This window comes from Molothrus ater, chromosome 1 (assembly GCF_012460135.2).
Source record: "Molothrus ater isolate BHLD 08-10-18 breed brown headed cowbird chromosome 1, BPBGC_Mater_1.1, whole genome shotgun sequence".
In the NCBI taxonomy this organism is placed as follows: domain Eukaryota; kingdom Metazoa; phylum Chordata; class Aves; order Passeriformes; family Icteridae; genus Molothrus; species Molothrus ater.
In genome coordinates this window covers 42,252,048-42,270,312 of record NC_050478.2, presented here as the reverse complement: position 1 = coordinate 42,270,312, position 18,265 = coordinate 42,252,048, and the positions used below count along the sequence as shown (strand labels likewise).

General features: G+C 42.5%; 1 protein-coding gene across 1 annotated transcript in view; it reads left to right on the top strand.

The window, feature by feature from the left end:
* TRIM71 (tripartite motif containing 71) overlaps window positions 1–11,670 on the top strand; it is a 54,505-nt gene extending 42,835 nt beyond the window's left edge. The window contains 3 exon segments of the mRNA XM_036406897.1: window positions 7,574–7,708; window positions 9,825–10,166; window positions 10,168–11,670. Of these exon segments, the coding sequence (XP_036262790.1) occupies window positions 7,574–7,708; window positions 9,825–10,166; window positions 10,168–11,277 (1,587 nt within the window). The 3' untranslated portion in view covers window positions 11,278–11,670.
* Window positions 11,671–18,265: the final 6,595 nt, after the last annotated feature.

The window sequence follows — 18,265 nt, the reverse complement described above, 5'->3', positions numbered from 1 at the left end:
GCTCATGTAACTTGAACAAGCAACTCTACTGAACTTAGCTCATGCAGCTTTGCCCAGGTCTGGCTGCAGCCCATCCAGCTTAAGAGGCTGTCTTGGAAGTATTAGCTGAGCAGCTTGTATAAAGATCTGTAAAATGAACCATGTTCTCAAGAGCTAAGTTGTTTCATTAGTTTAGTGGGGTTCCTAATCTGGACCACTACACAAAAGAAGAGCAGTGAGCAAACAGACCCGTGATTAAATTAACAGGGTGGAAATCTGCATGTGCAGGAATGGGAAAATTGCTCAGCCCAAGCCAGCTACTCCTGAAGCAGCATCAGCAGCAACCAGAAGAGCATGTGGTGCTGTTAAAAGCAGAAGTGCTCAACTCAGTTTTCATGGAGCAGAGCTCTCCTTATTCTTGGGACAATATGGCTCTGAAGCTGTATGTTTATCCTAGGGAGGAGACAGCGTGTCAGCATGAATTCAAAACAAACTCTAAAATAAGTAGTCTCTAAATTAAAAGAAATTGGTGTGAGTGATTTTCTTAAATGTATGGAAATAGCCAATAGAGAATTAAATGCCAGTACAAGCTGTAATATGAGGGACGCAAGACTGGAGCTGTAAGAGGCTTGAAAAGTAATACATTGTAGTAACACTTCTTAGTGGGACTGATACATACTGCTGTACCATGAACTCTTTCTTAATAGGCTCTGAAAGTGATAGCTCCCCTGACAGGAGATGTTGAGGATGGATGAGGAGGGGTAGTTGAGAGTAAATGGGAAAAGGTGGAATTTGAAGGGCAGCGTTGCAGGAGAGAGGAAATCAAGCCATGAGTCAACTGGCTGGAGAGTATCTGGTTAAGCAAAGTTGAAGGCTTTTAGGAAGAAATGTTTATTTAAGCTCTTCCTGTGGCTTTGGAGGAAAGATTGTTTTTCAGACTTGAAAAAAAATGCTGTGAGTTGGGATACATTTCAACCTCTTGATCCACTGAAGCCTGATGTAGCCTGTCACTCCAGAAGAGTCCAAACCTCACTTTTCAAGGAAGTTGAAGTCCTCTGTAAGAAAGAGCAAGAGGCTTGCTTTTTTCCCCCCCTCAGTGATATTTCTGCAGCAGTGGAGAGCCTTTCATGCTTCCTTGTGCTATGATGGTCCTGGCCTGCATTCCTGAGCCTGTCTCTTACTTGAGAACTTGTGCCTGTGTGATGAACTGATCCAGCTGACAGGGTAGCTTTTCTGTGGGTTTACCTTTTGGCTGGGTCAGCCCCCTGGCTGGTTGACTGCAGTGCTGCAAGGACTGTTGATGGTGCCAGGGAATGAAGCAGCAACATCCAACTGGGGTGCTGGTAGGACTCTTTTCTTATTTCAGCAGAAAGCTATACTCCTAGCTGGGATACTTTTCCAGCCTCTTCAGAGACTCAGATTGATTCACAGGGTGATATGAAAGCCAAAGTTGACGCTGGATAAATGGCGTGGGAGGAATCAGGACTGCTGCCTTTCTATATGTGGGGAGCGTGTCCCGCTGCCTTGTTTTACCTCACGAAAGTGCACACTTAGCTGTCTTCTTTCAGAATTTTTTCCAAGGACTAGGTCACAAACTGAACGTAAATCTGTTATGGTGAAAGATAGATGGCTTCTTCAAAATGTCACCTTCTTAAAATACATCTATACGTGTGTAACTGTATATATATGTATGGATGTATGCATGTAATCTAATGCACTTGCATAACAGTAAAGCACTGAGCGCTCATGTTCATTTAGGGTCAATTTCCAGGTGAACATGTCAAAATACATTTTAATCTGTTCATCTCAGATGTCTTAAAAAAGTGGGTTTATTGGAACACAAAATCAATTCTTTCTTAGCTGAGCCCTGTAATTGTTTTTGCAGGGGTGCTTGACTATGCACGCTTCTCACTGCCTGGTGAGACTGACCAGTGCAGAACATAGCAGGAGCTGCTCTCTTATCTGTCATGAAAGGCTTAGGAGCTTCTCTCCCAAATTTGTGGGGGAAGTGGTATGAAATAGATTAACACCTTTACAGGGGGTGAGGGGGTACTGTAAGAAACTCGGCTGGCCAGAGGAGGAAGCCGATCCATTGCCTTGAGCCTCTGCCCTTGGGTGGGAGCTTCCCTGTGGGTTGCCATATGGATGTGTGCTGCTGGGAGGTCGATACCTGAGAAGGATGGCACTGCTGTGCTGCAAGGGATCTTTTTGGGGTTGTCACATTCAGTTAGCTCAGGCAGCCTTGTGCGTGGCTTTGAAGTCAGGCTTGCAGGTTTGAGAATCTGAAATGAATCTTTGGCAACAAAATTGAGCCAATTGTGCTTTTCTGAAGCTGGGATTTATATAAGAGAGGCTGAATTTCTTTGTACTTTTAGTCTCTGTTTTGTGTGGTATTTCAGTGAGTTCCTCAGTGCAGCATATGAGCAGATGGTTACTGGGGAAGATGGATTTGACATGTGTCACTGTCCAAATTACTGTTCTGCCTAAAACTGTAGGCAAAAAGTCTGTTCTTGCAGCACAAACCAAAATGATTGTTTAGTTGTATCTGGCATGAATTAACCTGGCCTCTAGCTGTCCCTCCATCAAAGCTTATTTTAAAATTATCTTTGTGAGGAACTTCAAGTGAGGATGTTGTAGTGTTTTGCACACATTACACTGAAACCTTTAAATTGGTCCAGCTACTGTGGTTTGTGCTATAGCTGCACTGGTATTACTGCAAATCCTGGTACCTTTCACTGCAATTGTGTAGGATCTTCCAGTTAATTTTTCTAGTGTAAGAACATCAGGAGGTTTGTATCCAGTTCTTGATGCTGGAGAAAGCCAACTTTTTGTCCTGGTTGTTTTATCCTGCATGGCTCAGTGATAAGTAACTGGAAAAGTTTAGTGAAACAAACCCACCCTATCTTTTTGTGCCTTAAGGAACTGAAAACAAACCACCCATGGCTGGAACACCTTCCATTTGGTGGAAGAGGGCTAACTTGAGACATACCTAAAAAGTTTCCTTCAGGATTTTTTGTAGTTAATGTGCTTTTGAAGTCCAGAAAGGAGTTTGTCAGAGAAGAAGCATCTCAGCTGTTCATTCCCCTCTGATTAGGGTTAACTTAGTCTTAAATTCCTTAATGGTTAAACTGCAAATCCTCCATACTTGAGGTAGGAAAGTGTATATTTAATATTCTTTATTCAATACCTGTGGTCCATTCACCCCTCAAATACTGAAGAATTCCTCAGTAGAACCAAAATGTTCAAATGCTTTTGAATTTGAATTTTCTCTCCAGAGGTTTGCACCTTCATTGGAAAACTTGAGTTTGGGAAACTTAAGTGTTGGAATTAATGGCTGAAAAATTATAGCCCCCTCCCGTCTTTGGATGGATGGAATAAAAAAATACTAGTGACTTTTTCAAATATGTTCATGCAAGCCAGCACTGATGAGTTGCAGTACAGTTACCATAAGCAGCCTTTATGTATCTCATGGTGCTGCCATTGTGGTGTGTGGTGCTGCAGTGTGTCCAATTGGACAAATTCCTGGACTAAATTGGTGTGATCTAACATCATGGCTCAGCACCTGGATCACCCTGCTGTTTCAGAGACCTGAGGTAGCCTCTTCAAATAACTGTGTGCTGGGTGGACATAACTGTGGACATACTGATTTAATTTGAGTATCAGACAGCAGAAACCACTCAGTGAAACTTGAAAGTCTAGAACATTAAATATCCCTTAGGCATATTTAGGTAAAAATGAAATAATATAAATTTTTTTTGTAACTTGAGGCTGTAGTTCCTACTGTTCAACAGAAGACGGGAAATACAAAAAATTACTGAATGTTGCCATTCTACAAAACAGCAAGTCTTGATTTGGGCACCTGTGTAGTCAGCATAGGCATCCAGAAGCATGGCCAAGTTCTATAATGCTACCCTGCTACTTCTGGCTCTTACAGTTGGTTCCTTCATGGGTTCATGTTGTACCATCAGTTGCCATAACCACTGGAGCAAGATCATCACTAGTTTTTCCCTCAGATGGTGAAATGTAGATAAAGAGGAGCTCACAGAGGTATTCCACCTAAAGGGAGCTTGTGAAGGACACCCAGGTTCTGATGCAACTTTGCCCTTCAGCTTTTACTCAGAACTGAAATGTGCTGGTAGCAGTAGCTAGCGATGGGTGTTTGCATTGCTGTCCTTCATGCAAACACGTTTGTCTGCCTCACTGGAAGCTCTGTGTGCAGTGTCCTTGGGTGGTGGCCCCCTGGAACATGTCACCTGCACAAGGACTGCTGCTACTTCAGTTTTACTCTTGAGGAATTGGAAGTACCAGTTTCAACCCTAAAGTAGTTTACAAGATACACTGCAAAGCAATGTTGTTCTTGTTTTTACTTGTTTTTAACAAACACGAGGCACTGGCGACATCTAATAGAATGGGGAGTGATGTTGGCCATCTTTAGAGCCCTGAGAGGCCACAGGTGGAGAGGTACAGCTGGAAATAGATGATTTACTTTATTGGCCAACAGCAGGAAACAAAACAGTTGTTTTCCATCTCACATTCAGTAACCCAGCACAATTCTTGGGTAAATGCAGGCCTTGTCTTCTGTCTCCCAAGTGTGTGAACTGATTGACCATCTAATCCACTAGCACTGGAAAAATTTACATACCATGATGAAAGCATGATAAAAGCTATTCTTCTTTACAATGATTTGTTGTTAAAAAGATTGTGTGGTGTCTGACCAGAACAAGAAGCACTGCTGCTTAACATGCTTCCTAAAAAGCTGACCTCTCCAAGACAAGTTCAGCACAGAAAATGCCTTCAGAACAGTAGGAGTGAGTTTTCATAGCAGAACTCTTGACACCTTACAGTAATCAAAGTGAACAAGGAATTTCCATGTGAAGAAGACTCCCAAAAATTGTACTTAATGCTCTTGGCTTTTGCGTCAGATATAGATCACTTGCTATTGCTGTTCCCCCATCATACCTCTGCATGTTTGATGCGGGTCAGCCTTCCTAGGCTGTTCTAGCTTATTTGGGCAGAGTGCAGAGCCCCCTGAATTTTACCATAACATCACCAATATCCTGGATGAATTAGAATCTTAGCATTTTGGGCATCCCCCACTGATCTGGGCTGTTCATACTTGGGCAAGTAAAAATAAATCAGATGATGACACGAGTAGTTGGTAGACAACTGGTTGTGCATAACTGGTTCCTATAGCTGAAAGATCCCAGCATCCACAGGGAATTGCTACTGCTCCTGCTGTGATGGAGTTCTTGAAAGGTGGACTCTGGTTTTAGCGGGGATTAATGAGGGAAGTTGGGATCGCTCTTATGCCTAAGGTATAATAAGGGATGGATATATATAGATCATAGTTCTAAATGGGTACTGAGTACAAAAAGCAAAAATAAGTAAATCAAAATTTTTATGCTTTCACAGACATCATTGTTAGAATTGGAATATGAGTGGATAGTTTCCCTGACACTTCTCAAGGCGATACCTCTTTCTCCTTGCAAGAGAAGGAAGGTGTTTTGCTGTACTTGATGGGAATCCAGGTCTGTTCTGTAAGAAATGCATGCTTTTTCCCTGCTGTAGGGCAGCTTCTGTATTTGAATGGCAAAGAGGTGATAGAGGCACAGTATTCTTATGTGTGGCCTGTTCTAGCTAGGTCTGAGCCTACTGGCTTTTATGAAGTCTTAATCCATGGCCAGTTGTGACTACATGTCTACTTTGCTAACTGTTGTAATGAGATTTTAATTTTTTTGCCAAATTTGCCTGCCAGAAGCTTAGTGAGAGGGCAGGTCAGGTCAGCCTCCAGTGGGACTGGGATATATAGGCTGTATGAGTTTGAAGACATTCTCTGTTAAAACTGTAGTGAAGTTCCTGAAGGAGGAAGAGCTGAAAGACCTGTTCCTCTTACGGAGCCCTGAGCTGCAGGCTGGCTGTCAAGCAGCACTCCCGTTTTCCCCTGACAGTTTGCAGGAGAATTCTTTGGAGTAATGATAGAAATGTTGTCTTGTCTGATTTTGTCAGGGTTGTCTTCAGCTTGTCTCCAGAGAGCAACTACCTGGCCAAGTTAAGTCTTCTTTTTCTTTCAGAAAAGGATCTCCTATGTGACCTGGAAGAATAAGTCTAGTTCAGACTAGTTTTCTTAAAATAACTTACCTGGAATGAAAAATGTCCAAGTAACACTATATTTAAGTTTTTATGTTTTAGCATTCCAGTTGTTGGCATAAACTAGATGCTGCTGAATGCAGAGTTCAAAAATACTAACAGCCATTTAGTGAAATATGGCAATGTGTACTGTCTGATATTCTAGATGATGCTGGATCACACTGGGTAGTTCATTGTTGCAACAGGTGGTTCTTAGATTGGTGCATCCTCATAAGTACAGTTAAAATGAGGGCATCTTCCTGAAGGTTCTGAATGTATGGTAAAGCCTTTAGATTCCTTTTTAGCTGATTTCAATGAGCCTGCATTTCTGAGGAAAAAGAAGCATTTCTAATGTTCAGAGGGAACCTCTGTCTCAGTTTGTGCCCATTGCCTCTGGTTCTGTCACAGGGCACCTCTGGAAAGAGCCTGGCTCTGCCCTTTCAGTGCCCTCCCTTCAAGTATATGTATACTTGTAAGAACTCCCCTCTTTTTTTAGTCTGAATACCTTCACAGGCCAACATCTTGTTCTAGAATTTTGGAACTAATAAGTTACTATCTTTTTAACCTCTTTGAGGATCACAGGTTCATCTGCTGGTTCACTCTATGACAAAGGTGTTGAAAAAATTGTTGGCCATGCTATTGAACCTGTTCCATTGGGAACTGTGATCCTTCAGATTTGCCTGGTCTTTGTTTTTATGCCTCTTTCTGTAATATTTTGTGAAATTTGGGAGTAGTTTAGGACGGATTTTTTGAGGAAGCCATTTTTAATTTTGGGGGGGGGAGGGTGGGGAGAGACATGCTCCTTCTGGGTCCATTCTGCAGAATACTACTACAGAATATTTTTAAAATATTATCATTGCAAGGTTATATTAGAAATAATTTGAATATTAGAAATAATTCTCACCTCTACCCAAGGTGTGAATAACTATATTAATACTTTTTGCTGATAACCATTTGTTCTTTTCTTTTAAAATTGATTATCTCCACACTCTTTTAGGCATATTTCTGTGCAGCTCAAATGCATAGACAACACAGTCTTTTCCCTACAGTGTCTTTTTTTACTAGAAGCAGACCCATCACACAACAACAGTCTACTGAACCATTTGGAGGGGCTAGAAAAGCTGGGTTCTCTACATGGAAGAAAACACAAGTATGAATTTCTGTGCAGATCTCTTGTTCACCACATTAGCTGCTCGCTGCAATTGCACAGGGATTTAGTGCTGTTGTGTGGGTGCAAGGCACAATGAAGGTGTAAACTCCATGTAATACATGTATTTAAAGAATCCTTACAGATTTTAGGCTGCAGTGTATGAAATGGGTGAAGAAGGCCTAGTAAGAAACTAAGAGTTGTCACTTTATGCCTTTCCTGAAGGTGTAGCATGGAATGTAAAATGTAAGCAGCAGTCCTCTGGTGTATTTTTAATTGGTTTGGTCAAGCCCTAAGTGTGTGTGTCTTTTTTCTCCCCAGCTGAGTATTGAACAGGCCCAGGCTGTGGCAGAGCAAGTTGAGATGAAAGCGAAGGTGGTACAGTCTGAAGTCAAGGTAGTGACCACTAGACACAAGAAGGCCTTGGAAGAGCGCGAGTGTGAGCTGCTCTGGAAGGTATTCACCCTTACATTTGTGGTTTGTACTGCTGACAAGTGCTTTTCAAACTGAAAAATTACTCAAACTACTACACAGCCAGATTCTGATATCCGAGGAAAGCTGCAGGTTTCCTTACCTGGAGCTGCTGGGGTTTTGCTGCGGATCCTGGGAGCAGCACAGCCCCACACGCGGGCTGGGCACTCCCCCTGCTGGCCCCGCAGCTGCCCCGAGAGGAGGTCCCCTCTGAACAATGTCTTCAAAATACATGCTCTAGGATTAGGTACATAATATAATTGGTTTTCCAATCCACTCCTCATAAAGGACAGGAGCAAAGCTGTATATGCTATCCTGTCCTTTTTTGTTTTTTAGAAAGGCTGGTACAAATTCTGTGAGACCAACTTTCACTGTCCCCATGCTTAAAAACCTTTACTGTCAATCAAGGTAGCGTCCTCCCTCTAAGCAATTTTTTTGAACTAGTATAAGAAAAGAGTATCTGCACAATTGTGAGCTGGTGGGCTCATTTCAGCTCAACAATGCTTGTGTGGTATTTTGAGAGGAGGAAAGGAAGTAACAGGCAAGTTTCTTGTTCCAGAAAAGTAATTCAACAGTCATGGTCCCCCGCAAGAGAAGCTTTGTTTTCTTTTGTAAGTGTCAATACCAAGATTAAAATTGCACTTTATATAGTTAGTGTTCTTTGAATGCTCCTTGAGAGTTTGGATTTGGATTTTTACTCTTAACCTCTTGCAGGAAGCTTGGCAGCTTTTTTTTTTAAGATATTCCTAGTACAGGAGGAGTAAGATCTGTGCCTAAGTTCTTTTTATCCTACAGTGCTGTACAAATGCACTTTGTTAGAATATCTGCACTGACAGCAAGTTCTCTTCAAGCTGAAAAACATTATTTTAAGAAGGAAATGTGGTGGTAAATGATTTTAGGAAAACAAACTCTGTCTATCAAGCATGGTAATAAACAATTCTGCATAACAGGGCTGAGTCTATGGATTTAGCTAAGACCTAAGATCAGTAATGTGTCTTCTTCTGGTGATACTTCTTTACAATGTGTACAATGGACAACTATTGTAAGAAGTATCGCCAAATTTTTTACAGCTTGGTAAAACCTACATACCTCAATTTACAGCATGTTTGTACATATGTTATCTAGTCAATGTCTAATCAAGGAGTCTTCAGACATTGAGTCTTCCTTCACTAAAATGCATTCCAGATACTGTTCTGAGGCCAAGCAAGTATTCAGACATCAGGAAATGTACTTTTGCAACAATAAAACAAAGACACGTTACATTAGTTTTATGCAGCAGGTGTCTTTGCCAGATGGTCCAAAGTGGTTTTTCACAAGTAAGGGTAGACACAGGCTTATATAGATGATTTACAAAACAGGCATTTTTGCACCAACTTCAGTCCCTCAAGCAGGGACTGGCAGCAACCTTCTGTGTTATTTGAAGTGACATTCACAAAACATCCTGTTTAAAAGCACAAGCTCAGCAGGACTGCTGGTATTTACAAGAAAATATTAAAATAATTGGACTCTAAAAATTCCTGGAGATAGATGTCTGGTATTATCCAGTCACACAAAACCAGTTCTGGCAGGCAGGGGAATGACAGGAGCCCATGTGCATTAGCTGGTGCTGACTCCCATCTCAGTGGAGGTCACCGTCTGAAATTGGTCTCAGTTCTGGTTAGTGAAGCCTCGGCCTCTGCTCTGCTGGAGAGGCCGCAATAACTTCTGTCCTCCCTGGGGGCTGAATGAGATGTGCCTTCGGATGATCTGTCAAGTACCTTGCAACTAGAAAACAGAATAGCATTTGAGGAAGCAAATAATTACTAGTAAGCAAGTGATTTTCGCTCTCAAATGTCACTCTGATGCAGCAGATCTGCAGAGTAGGAATGTATGTTGTCGCCTGGAGGGTAGGAGACACTAATAATCCTAAATTTGGATAAGTAATTTGTTTTCCTTGTTTCTTGTCTGCATTGTGATTTTTAGAGGTTTGTTCCGGAGCTGTATGTCAGCATGCTATAGCAACTGTCCAGCTGGCTTTCATGTAGAAGGGAGACTGAAGGAAATCTCTGTGGTCTGTCTTTGCTGATGTAAGTGTGCTTTTCTCTCCCCCATTTCCCACAAGGTGGAAAAGATTCGCCAAGTCAAGGCCAAGTCCCTCTACTTGCAAGTTGAAAAGTTACGTCAGAACCTGAACAAGCTGGATAACACCATTAGTGCTGTTCAGCAGGTCCTGGAGGAGGGTCGCACCATGGACATTCTTCTGGCTCGGGACCGCATGCTGGCTCAGGTGCAGGAGCTGAAGAACGTCAGAGGCCTTCTCCAGCCACAGGAAGACGACAGGATCATGTTCACCCCCCCTGACCAGGCATTGTACATGGCCATCAAATCCATGGGCTTTGTCAGCAGCGGGGCTTTTGCTCCCCTGACCAAAGCCACGGGGGAAGGTCTCAAGCGCGCTCTGCAAGGGCAAGGTGGCCTCATTCACCGTGATCGGCTACGACCACGACGGGGAGCCTCGTCTCTCGGGGGGTGACATGATCTCTGCCGTGGTCATGGGCCCCGATGGAAACCTTTTCGGGGCAGACGTCAGCGATCAGCAGAACGGGACCTACCTGGTCAGCTACCGTCCCCAGCTGGAGGGAGAGCACCTGGTGTCCGTGATGATGTGCAACCAACACATCGAGAACAGCCCCTTCAAAGTGATGGTGAAGTCTGGGCGCAGCTACATCGGCATCGGGCTGCCGGGGCTGTCCTTTGGCAGCGAGGGAGACAGCGACGGCAAGCTCTGCCGCCCCTGGGGGGTCAGCGTCGACAAGGAAGGCTTCATCATCGTCGCCGACCGCAGCAACAACCGCATCCAGGTGTTCAAGCCGTGCGGGACCTTCCACCACAAGTTTGGCACGCTGGGCTCCCGGCCGGGCCAGTTCGATCGCCCCGCCGGCGTGGCCTGCGACGTTTCGCGCAGGATCGTCGTGGCCGACAAGGACAATCATCGCATCCAGATCTTCACGTTCGAGGGGCAGTTCATTCTGAAGTTTGGGGAGAAAGGAACGAAGAACGGGCAGTTCAATTACCCGTGGGATGTGGCTGTCAACGCAGAGGGCAAGATCCTGGTCTCTGACACGAGGAACCATCGCGTTCAGCTGTTCGGGCCCGACGGCGTGTTCCTGAACAAGTACGGCTTCGAAGGGGTACTCTGGAAGCACTTTGATTCCCCCAGAGGCGTGACGTTCAATCACGAGGGCCACTTGGTAGTGACAGACTTCAACAACCATCGCCTCTTGGTCATCCACCCGGACTGCCAGTCGGCGCGCTTCCTGGGCTCCGAGGGCACCGGCAATGGGCAGTTCCTGCGCCCGCAGGGAGTGGCGGTGGATCAGGAAGGGCGCATCATCGTGGCCGACTCCAGGAACCACCGGGTGCAGATATTCGAGTCCAATGGTAGCTTTTTATGCAAGTTTGGCACTCAGGGAAGCGGCTTTGGTCAGATGGACCGTCCTTCAGGTATAGCTGTCACCCCTGATGGCATGATTGTTGTGGTCGACTTTGGAAACAATCGAATTCTCGTCTTCTAATCTGTGTTTGAATTAGGAACAAACTGTCTCAGGGAAATTCTTCTAAGAGAAAATGAAAAAATACAACGTTAATTCAAACCTACCTCATCTTTAATTTTTTTACAGATGAATGTACTTACCTTTTCTGCAGGGAGTGAGCCTGTAAAATTGAATTCTATCTACCTCATTGTCCTCCCTTCCCTCCCCGATTTCTCGCCCCCCTCCCCATCCCCACATACTCATAGTTCAGAACGTTTTACCTCTTTCCCCCCCGATGGGGTTTCATGCACAAACGAGAATTGCTGTGCACATTAGGTGGTTTGTGTGGTGAGTTCTGTTAGACTAAGCCAAGAAAGGCGCTATGTAACTTTTTAAATGGAGAAAATGGTAGTAGGTGTTTGTAGAGAAATTTGTGTTCTTGACCATTCTGCAGTTCTGTGGGTGGGGACATGGGAGGGAGGGACATTTGTTGTTGTTGTTGGTTTTGGTTTTGTTGTTTTTTTTTTTTTCATTGCTGCTGCAGCAGAGAACTTTTTCCTGTTCTCCTTTTTATACCTCAGTGTGTTTGATTTACTGGAGAGCACAGCATCTTGTTCCCAGACAACTTTGAACGTTTTATGAAAGTGAGTGAGATTCACTCGCCAGGAAGAGCAAGTTTGCATCTTTTTTGGCATTTCTGTGTATTTTTTTACTGAAACACAGTAATTTAACAGCACAAAGTGAAGCTGATGAAAATGCACAAAAATTCTTTAAGTTTAAACCAAATTGTTCATTTTAGTGGCTTAGTGCGGTCATTGTAAAGTTTAGATAAAAAGCAAGGCTTCCTTTAGTGTATCCTGTCATTGAGAATTTCATTTTTACCTCTTTTCACCTGAAAGCTAAATTAGTTTGAAAAAAGTTGCTGTTTCTTTTTATCAGTGCCCCTAATCTAGGTAACAGAAGAGGTTAGGAGGAGCATTGAAACAGGGAAAATCAAACCCTTTTGATTTACTTTCTTGTGAAATGACTTAGCATTTTTTGCCCCTTCCCATAGAGAAACCTTAAGGGAATAAAGTTTGAATTTCTTAGAAGTGGTACCTTTTTCCAAAAGTAAGAAATAAGCACAGCTTTGGAGATTCAGGGTGTGATTTGGAGAAGTCAACAGTTGTTTTGTTTTGGGGTTTTTTGTTCAGAGAGGATTGCAATAACTCTATCACTGATTAATTTTTTTTTTTATTTTATTTTTTGTCTTCTGGCTTCCCCAGAGAGCTGGACTGTAAATTTTGGAAATAGCTACTGTAGCTTTTAGGGTGGGTGGGGTGGGCCTGGAGCTCCCTGCTGCAGGATCTCTGGCTACAGATCCAAGTGAAGAGTTACCAGTACCAGCTAAAGGCAAACTTCATCAAGGTGAAACTTTGCTGCTTTTTTTCCCAGGGCAGTACCAAAGACTTCTGTGTAAAATTAATGTATATGATCCTTAAAAGCTTGGAGGCAGGGGGAAGTTTGCCCTTTCGGGGATATTAGAAACTGGTCTTCTGAGAGGCAGAAACTTTTGGGGAGAATAGAGATCTCTTTAGCAAAATGTGACTTTGAGTCCCTGGAAGGATTTGGTTTTATTCTTCAATTTCCTGCATTCCAGTTTAGCTGTTCAAGCAGATATGGTCTGTACAGACCTGTAGCTTCACCCTCTGGTGTTGGCAAACAAAAATTGTTTAAAGTGGGCAAGAGAGGGCTCTTCTTGCTCTCTGCAATGGAAAAACTCACGTGTCAGCACTCTTGAGTTTGGAAATGCCATGGGATTTACCTTACTGTTTGCAAAAGAAGATCTTTGAAATGTAAATGTGGTCATTGTCAAAAAGTCTGAAGAGCCTTAACCATCCTGCAAGGAAAGGGTTCCTCTCTGCCAGCCACCGTGCACAAAAGTGACCTGAGGTTGAAAGGCTCTTTACAAGTTTGTGAGAAATCACAAGGTGCACTTTCCTTCTTGCTGCTTTTCCCCTCCAAGGAGTGTTAACTTTCTGAGTTTTGTAGAAATACCAATGATGTGTGCAGACAGAGAGAGCTGCCACTTTAGAGGAGGCTTAAACTAAAGGACCAGAAAGAGACAAGATTCATGAGATGGCAAAACCTCTTTCAAAAGAAGGGTGAGGAAAACCACCTAAATTAAACGGGATAAAACAACTGTGCTGCCTTTCAGCCAAAGCCTCAAGGAAGCAAACTCTTCAAAGCAGTGTGTTTCAGTTAGGCTTAATCTTAGGATGGCATGGTTTAAAAACAGTATGAAAGGATAATCTTTTATACAGATGTCTGTCAATAAATTTCTGTGGCCACACAAAACATGTATCAGAGAGAGCTAGTTTACCTTCAAGTTTTGCAAGTTCTGCCTGTGTGCACGCCTCCCTTCTTGGGGGTGGCCTACAGTTGTGACAGATGTCCGTGGTTGTCTTGTATTATTCAGCCCAAGAATTATTTGCAACTTGGGCTGTGAAAAACTAATAGCCTGCAAGATCTAGATACCAAAGAATAGTGGTTTAAAAAGCTTTAATGTTTAGTCTGCAGTGTCCTTGCATTTCTCCTATCATGTCTTAATGAAAACGCCAGGTCTCTAAATACTTTGACCAGAGTGGCTGACAGTGTTGAAGTGTCTTAGAAACGCTCTTGTGCTTAAATGCTTGTGGGGTTTGCCCTTCTCTGTGGCTAGAAGGGAGTTGTTTTTCCAGGCATTAAAAAATAAAGGTTAGGCTTGCAGTCAGGACTGTGTTGAACTGGAGAACGTTTTGCCCCCCCAGCCTGCACCGTGTGGAAGGTGACAGACACTGAAGTTGCCCTTTGCTTTTGAATGGAGCCATTGCACAACCCCCCAGCCCAGCTCAGTCAGGAAGAGGAATGACTTAAACTCTTTCTAAGTTTCTGTCTATTTAACTCAGTGGGATTTGCTTGCAAACCGAACCTTGAGTGTTTGACCTTGTGTTGTTGGGGAGCTTTTTCGTTTTAAAAACACTACTATTTAGCTCCCCAAAAGAATTCCTTATCTTTGTGATAGATAGTGCTAAGCACACTTGGTCTCATTGAAAAGTGGTAGTGTAGCTTATAAAATGGAGTGTTTTATATGCAATGAAAAAAAGTAGTGCTAATATACAATGCCAACATCAGATGTCCCATAGAGGCTTATTAAAAAGTAATAAATGAGATTCCAACCTTGCTCTGCCTTTCCATGCATGTTCTCAGGTTAATGCCCCAGTATCATAATGTACATGCATGCAGAGAGGAAAAGCAAGGCTTGGAAGCTGGGTTGCAAACCAAACAAGCATTCAGAGTAACCTTCTTAACTAGGGGAAATAGCCTGGAGAAGGGTAAAGTGAGTGTGTACCTCTTGGTTGGGGAACAGCAAATGTGGGGGACAGAGCTGTCTACTCGAACTCCCAAAGGATTTTCTCTATGCCAGGTTAAACCAGTGGCTCTCTGTAAACCTTTTGCTTGACAAAATGTTATCAGCAATCAGTGTGGCTGGTTTGGGTGCTCAGCATATAAAGCAATCTTGTCCTTTCTCAGAATTATTTAAGCAGGAACTTTAGTAGCAAGCTGAAGCAGATTCAGTACTTGATAATGCAGGTCCTTCACATAACTTGCTCCTTTTGATTCAGTAAGTTTTAAATATAACTTATTTAAGGAGGGCCATAAACCTGAAACTTCGAAACAAAGCAAGGAAAGGAAGATAACACCTGAAAACTAATGCATATTAGGGCCAGACTTAACCAACCTGAGAGAAAGAACAAGTCACTTGGATGTGGCATTCCCTTGGAATTGAAGGAAAGTGGGCCCAGTGCGTTATGTTAGTTAAACCAAAATTGATTTCTGAAGAGAGCAGGTTTATAGACTCACCTTGCCATAACTTTGATCATAAGATTTCTTTGTTCAGTTCTAGTTTAAAAAAATATTGTGCCAAAGTTTTGTTTATTTTTTAAAGGAGTGTAAGCCAAATGGTGCCAAAAGGTAATAGGGTATTTAAAAGTAGAGCTATTTAGACAAACAGTTTGGAACTGTATAAAAAAGGAACACTGGTACTTGAGTTAGACAAATATTGTACCTTTGGTCTTTGAGTCCTTGGGAGTTTGAAACCCAGTTTGCTGTGGTACAAAATGCACAACTAGAGATGCCACTATCTTTTGCTTGAAGTTCTACCTCACTTTGCAGAAGTAAATCATCTACCTCAATTTAGCATCAGACAGGCTTGGGAAATAGTTGAGAATCTGCCTGGGGGAAGGATTCATCCTGCCTGTTGGAAAAGCATTTTAATTGAAACAGAGATATTAAGTGTGTACTATGTGGTGACTGCTTGCTTTTGTTTGCTTTTGTTTTTGCTGCCTGCCTATGGAGATATTAAGCTGCCCTTGCTAGAGAATCTGTAAATAAAACCAAATGTTCAGGCAAACTGGACTGAGACCTGAAATGCTTCAGAGTTTGTTCTGGTTTCACTACGAGGTATGGAAGTGTAAACTCTTGTTCAGTATTATGACACTACTGGCTGACGTGACATCCTTCATGTTCATTTGCAGTGTTCTTATGTCCTTAAGACCTTTAGGTCTTCTCTCTACAAGAGAAAAACTTTTATGCATGCCTACCAATGTGTCCTGTTTAGGAGGACTGGTGTTATGATTGCTGTAAACACAATGCTATACCAAATGCTTGAAGGGAATAAGGTCCTGGTTTTTTATTTTATTGACTTGGTGATTGTATTTGTAGCTTGCTTGACTCAATGGGATTTTTTCCACCATGACAAAGCAATCAAGTTCCTATTCCTGGAGGGCAGCTTAGGTTCAGACATACTCAGGAGAGGCAGTTTAAAACCAGTGTCTTGGGGTTTTAGGCAAGTTAAGTAGTGATGTGCAACATACCCCGTTTTACCTGTGGAGTTAAGTTGCAGAAGCATATTTTCAGACTACTCTCTTGGAGGAAAAAGAAGTCCTTTTTCCTCCCCAGCTCATATTAAGGGGTGGCAGAAGTGGGTACAGGAGACCCCTCATGACAATAGGCTGTGTTGGGTTTGGTAAATGTTATGGTGGGAAATGTACATTGATGTCTCTAAGTGAACTTACGGGTTAACAAGCCAGACTGGCATCTTTTTCCATCATTGTTCAACCAGTAATGGTTCTAAAAATGCTTTGTGTACCTGCATGGTCTTAGACCTTCTATTAATGATTGTATCAACTTACAAACTCAGGTAGATAATTTTTTAAGCTCTTTTCATAGAGCCTTACTGACTGAATGTTAAGTGTCTGTGTACTGATGTAGTTAAGTAACTTCCTTTTGAACTACCAGACTAGTTAAAAAAAAAAGTCCTTTTATAGGTTTGTAGAGTACTTTTCAGACAATGTAGTAGTTTTTCCTTCAGAGAGAGAGATGCCTGTTTCTGAGGGGTTTTTTTGGTGGTTTTTTTTTTTTTTTGGTTTTGTTTTGGTTTTTTTCTCTAAAATGACTAAGAGGTTTTAACTAGTTTGTAAGGTTTGCTTAGTCACCTGAGTTGGTGGGGGTTTCTGTGACTCTTGTTTGTACTGTGCATTACCTGTCATGCCCTGCTCACTTCGTGCACAGGTCCTTGGAGGAGTTGAGTGTGTGAAACACATGCCTGCAATTTAACTCAAATAGAAATTGCAAGCCTTGAACAAAATGAAGCTCAGCCTCATGAAACCAATGTCACACATGCTATTTTTTCCCTCCCTCCCCTCCCCCTTAATTGGCTGTAGATGTTTGCCCCATCTTAGAAAAATTTCACTACTGATTTGTAAGTAGCATTGCCTCAGTGCAGGTTTGCATTGGGATCCAGGCTGATCTTTGTAATTCTTTGGATGTTGAGTTGATTTGGTTTCTTAGTTTCCTCTTCTGTTACTTCTTTTCTACTTTAGTAACTAATCATGCTGCTCTCCTGATAATAATAAAATATCTCAGGAGGTCAGACAGTGCTCTGCTTTTAATGAGCTGCTCAGAGCTTTTCTATCTAATTGAAAATGAGTCAGGCTGTGACAAAAATTGCCGTGCTCCAAAAAGGGCATCACATTTCTACTTGGAGAAAAAGTGATACAATTTTTACTTGTCAGATGTTGAGTACTGCAGAGAAGAAAGCATGACAGGTTATGTGCAAACTTTTACGTAGAATAAGTGAACAAAATGTTAGAACCCTTGTGTTAATGGAGGCTTCTGAATGTATCTTTGTGGTCCATAGGGAAGGCTGAAGGATGTAGCAAGGAGATGATGTATCAGCTACTGGCAGCCTTAAAACAAAGTCAGTGTCTCTCTGGACTTTAAAATGTTCCTATGCAGTTTATTTTATTTTTGTTTAATCAAATAAATGTGAGGTTTTTTTCACGGCAACTGTGTGTGTGTGTGTGTGTTTCTGTACCACCCAGGAAAAGCCTTCTCTTCTATCAGGTTGCAAAAAAGAAAAAGCCCCTCCTAGTTGTTTGTGTTATTAGAAAAAGTCCTCATTGTCATGACTGGAGAAAAGAGATGTGATATTGAACTCACTGCTTCAAACTCCATCCTTTTTTCCCCATTATTTTGCTAGGAAGTTTCTGGTTTAACTTTTTTAGATCCATTTCTAGGTTTCCTTTCCTTCACCTTGGCCACTGAAAATGTTTCTTCTGCGTGGCAGTGTAAAGCAAAGCCACCAGAACATTTAATAAGTCTCTCTGGCATCTTACAGGGCAGGCTGTCAACAAAAGTTGGGTTAGTAGAAAGCTGCCATTTTTTCTCACTACCTTGGAAAAGGTTTGAAAAGAAATGGTGAGCATAGGAAGATGCTCTTCAAGTGAGGTTAAGAATTAAAGCCACTGCCTGAATTCCCAGCATGGGTAGCAGTGGAGGTGGATTGCAGGCTCTGGAAGTGCTGTCTGCTTTAGCTTTTCAGAGCCTAAGATGCCTTCTGGGCATCAGCTGTACAGCTGTAGGGCTCTCAGCACCATCCATCAAAATCCTTCACCAGGCCATTGCCTTCTTCCTGCTGGAGCAGCTGGCAACATGTCAGGAGTACGGA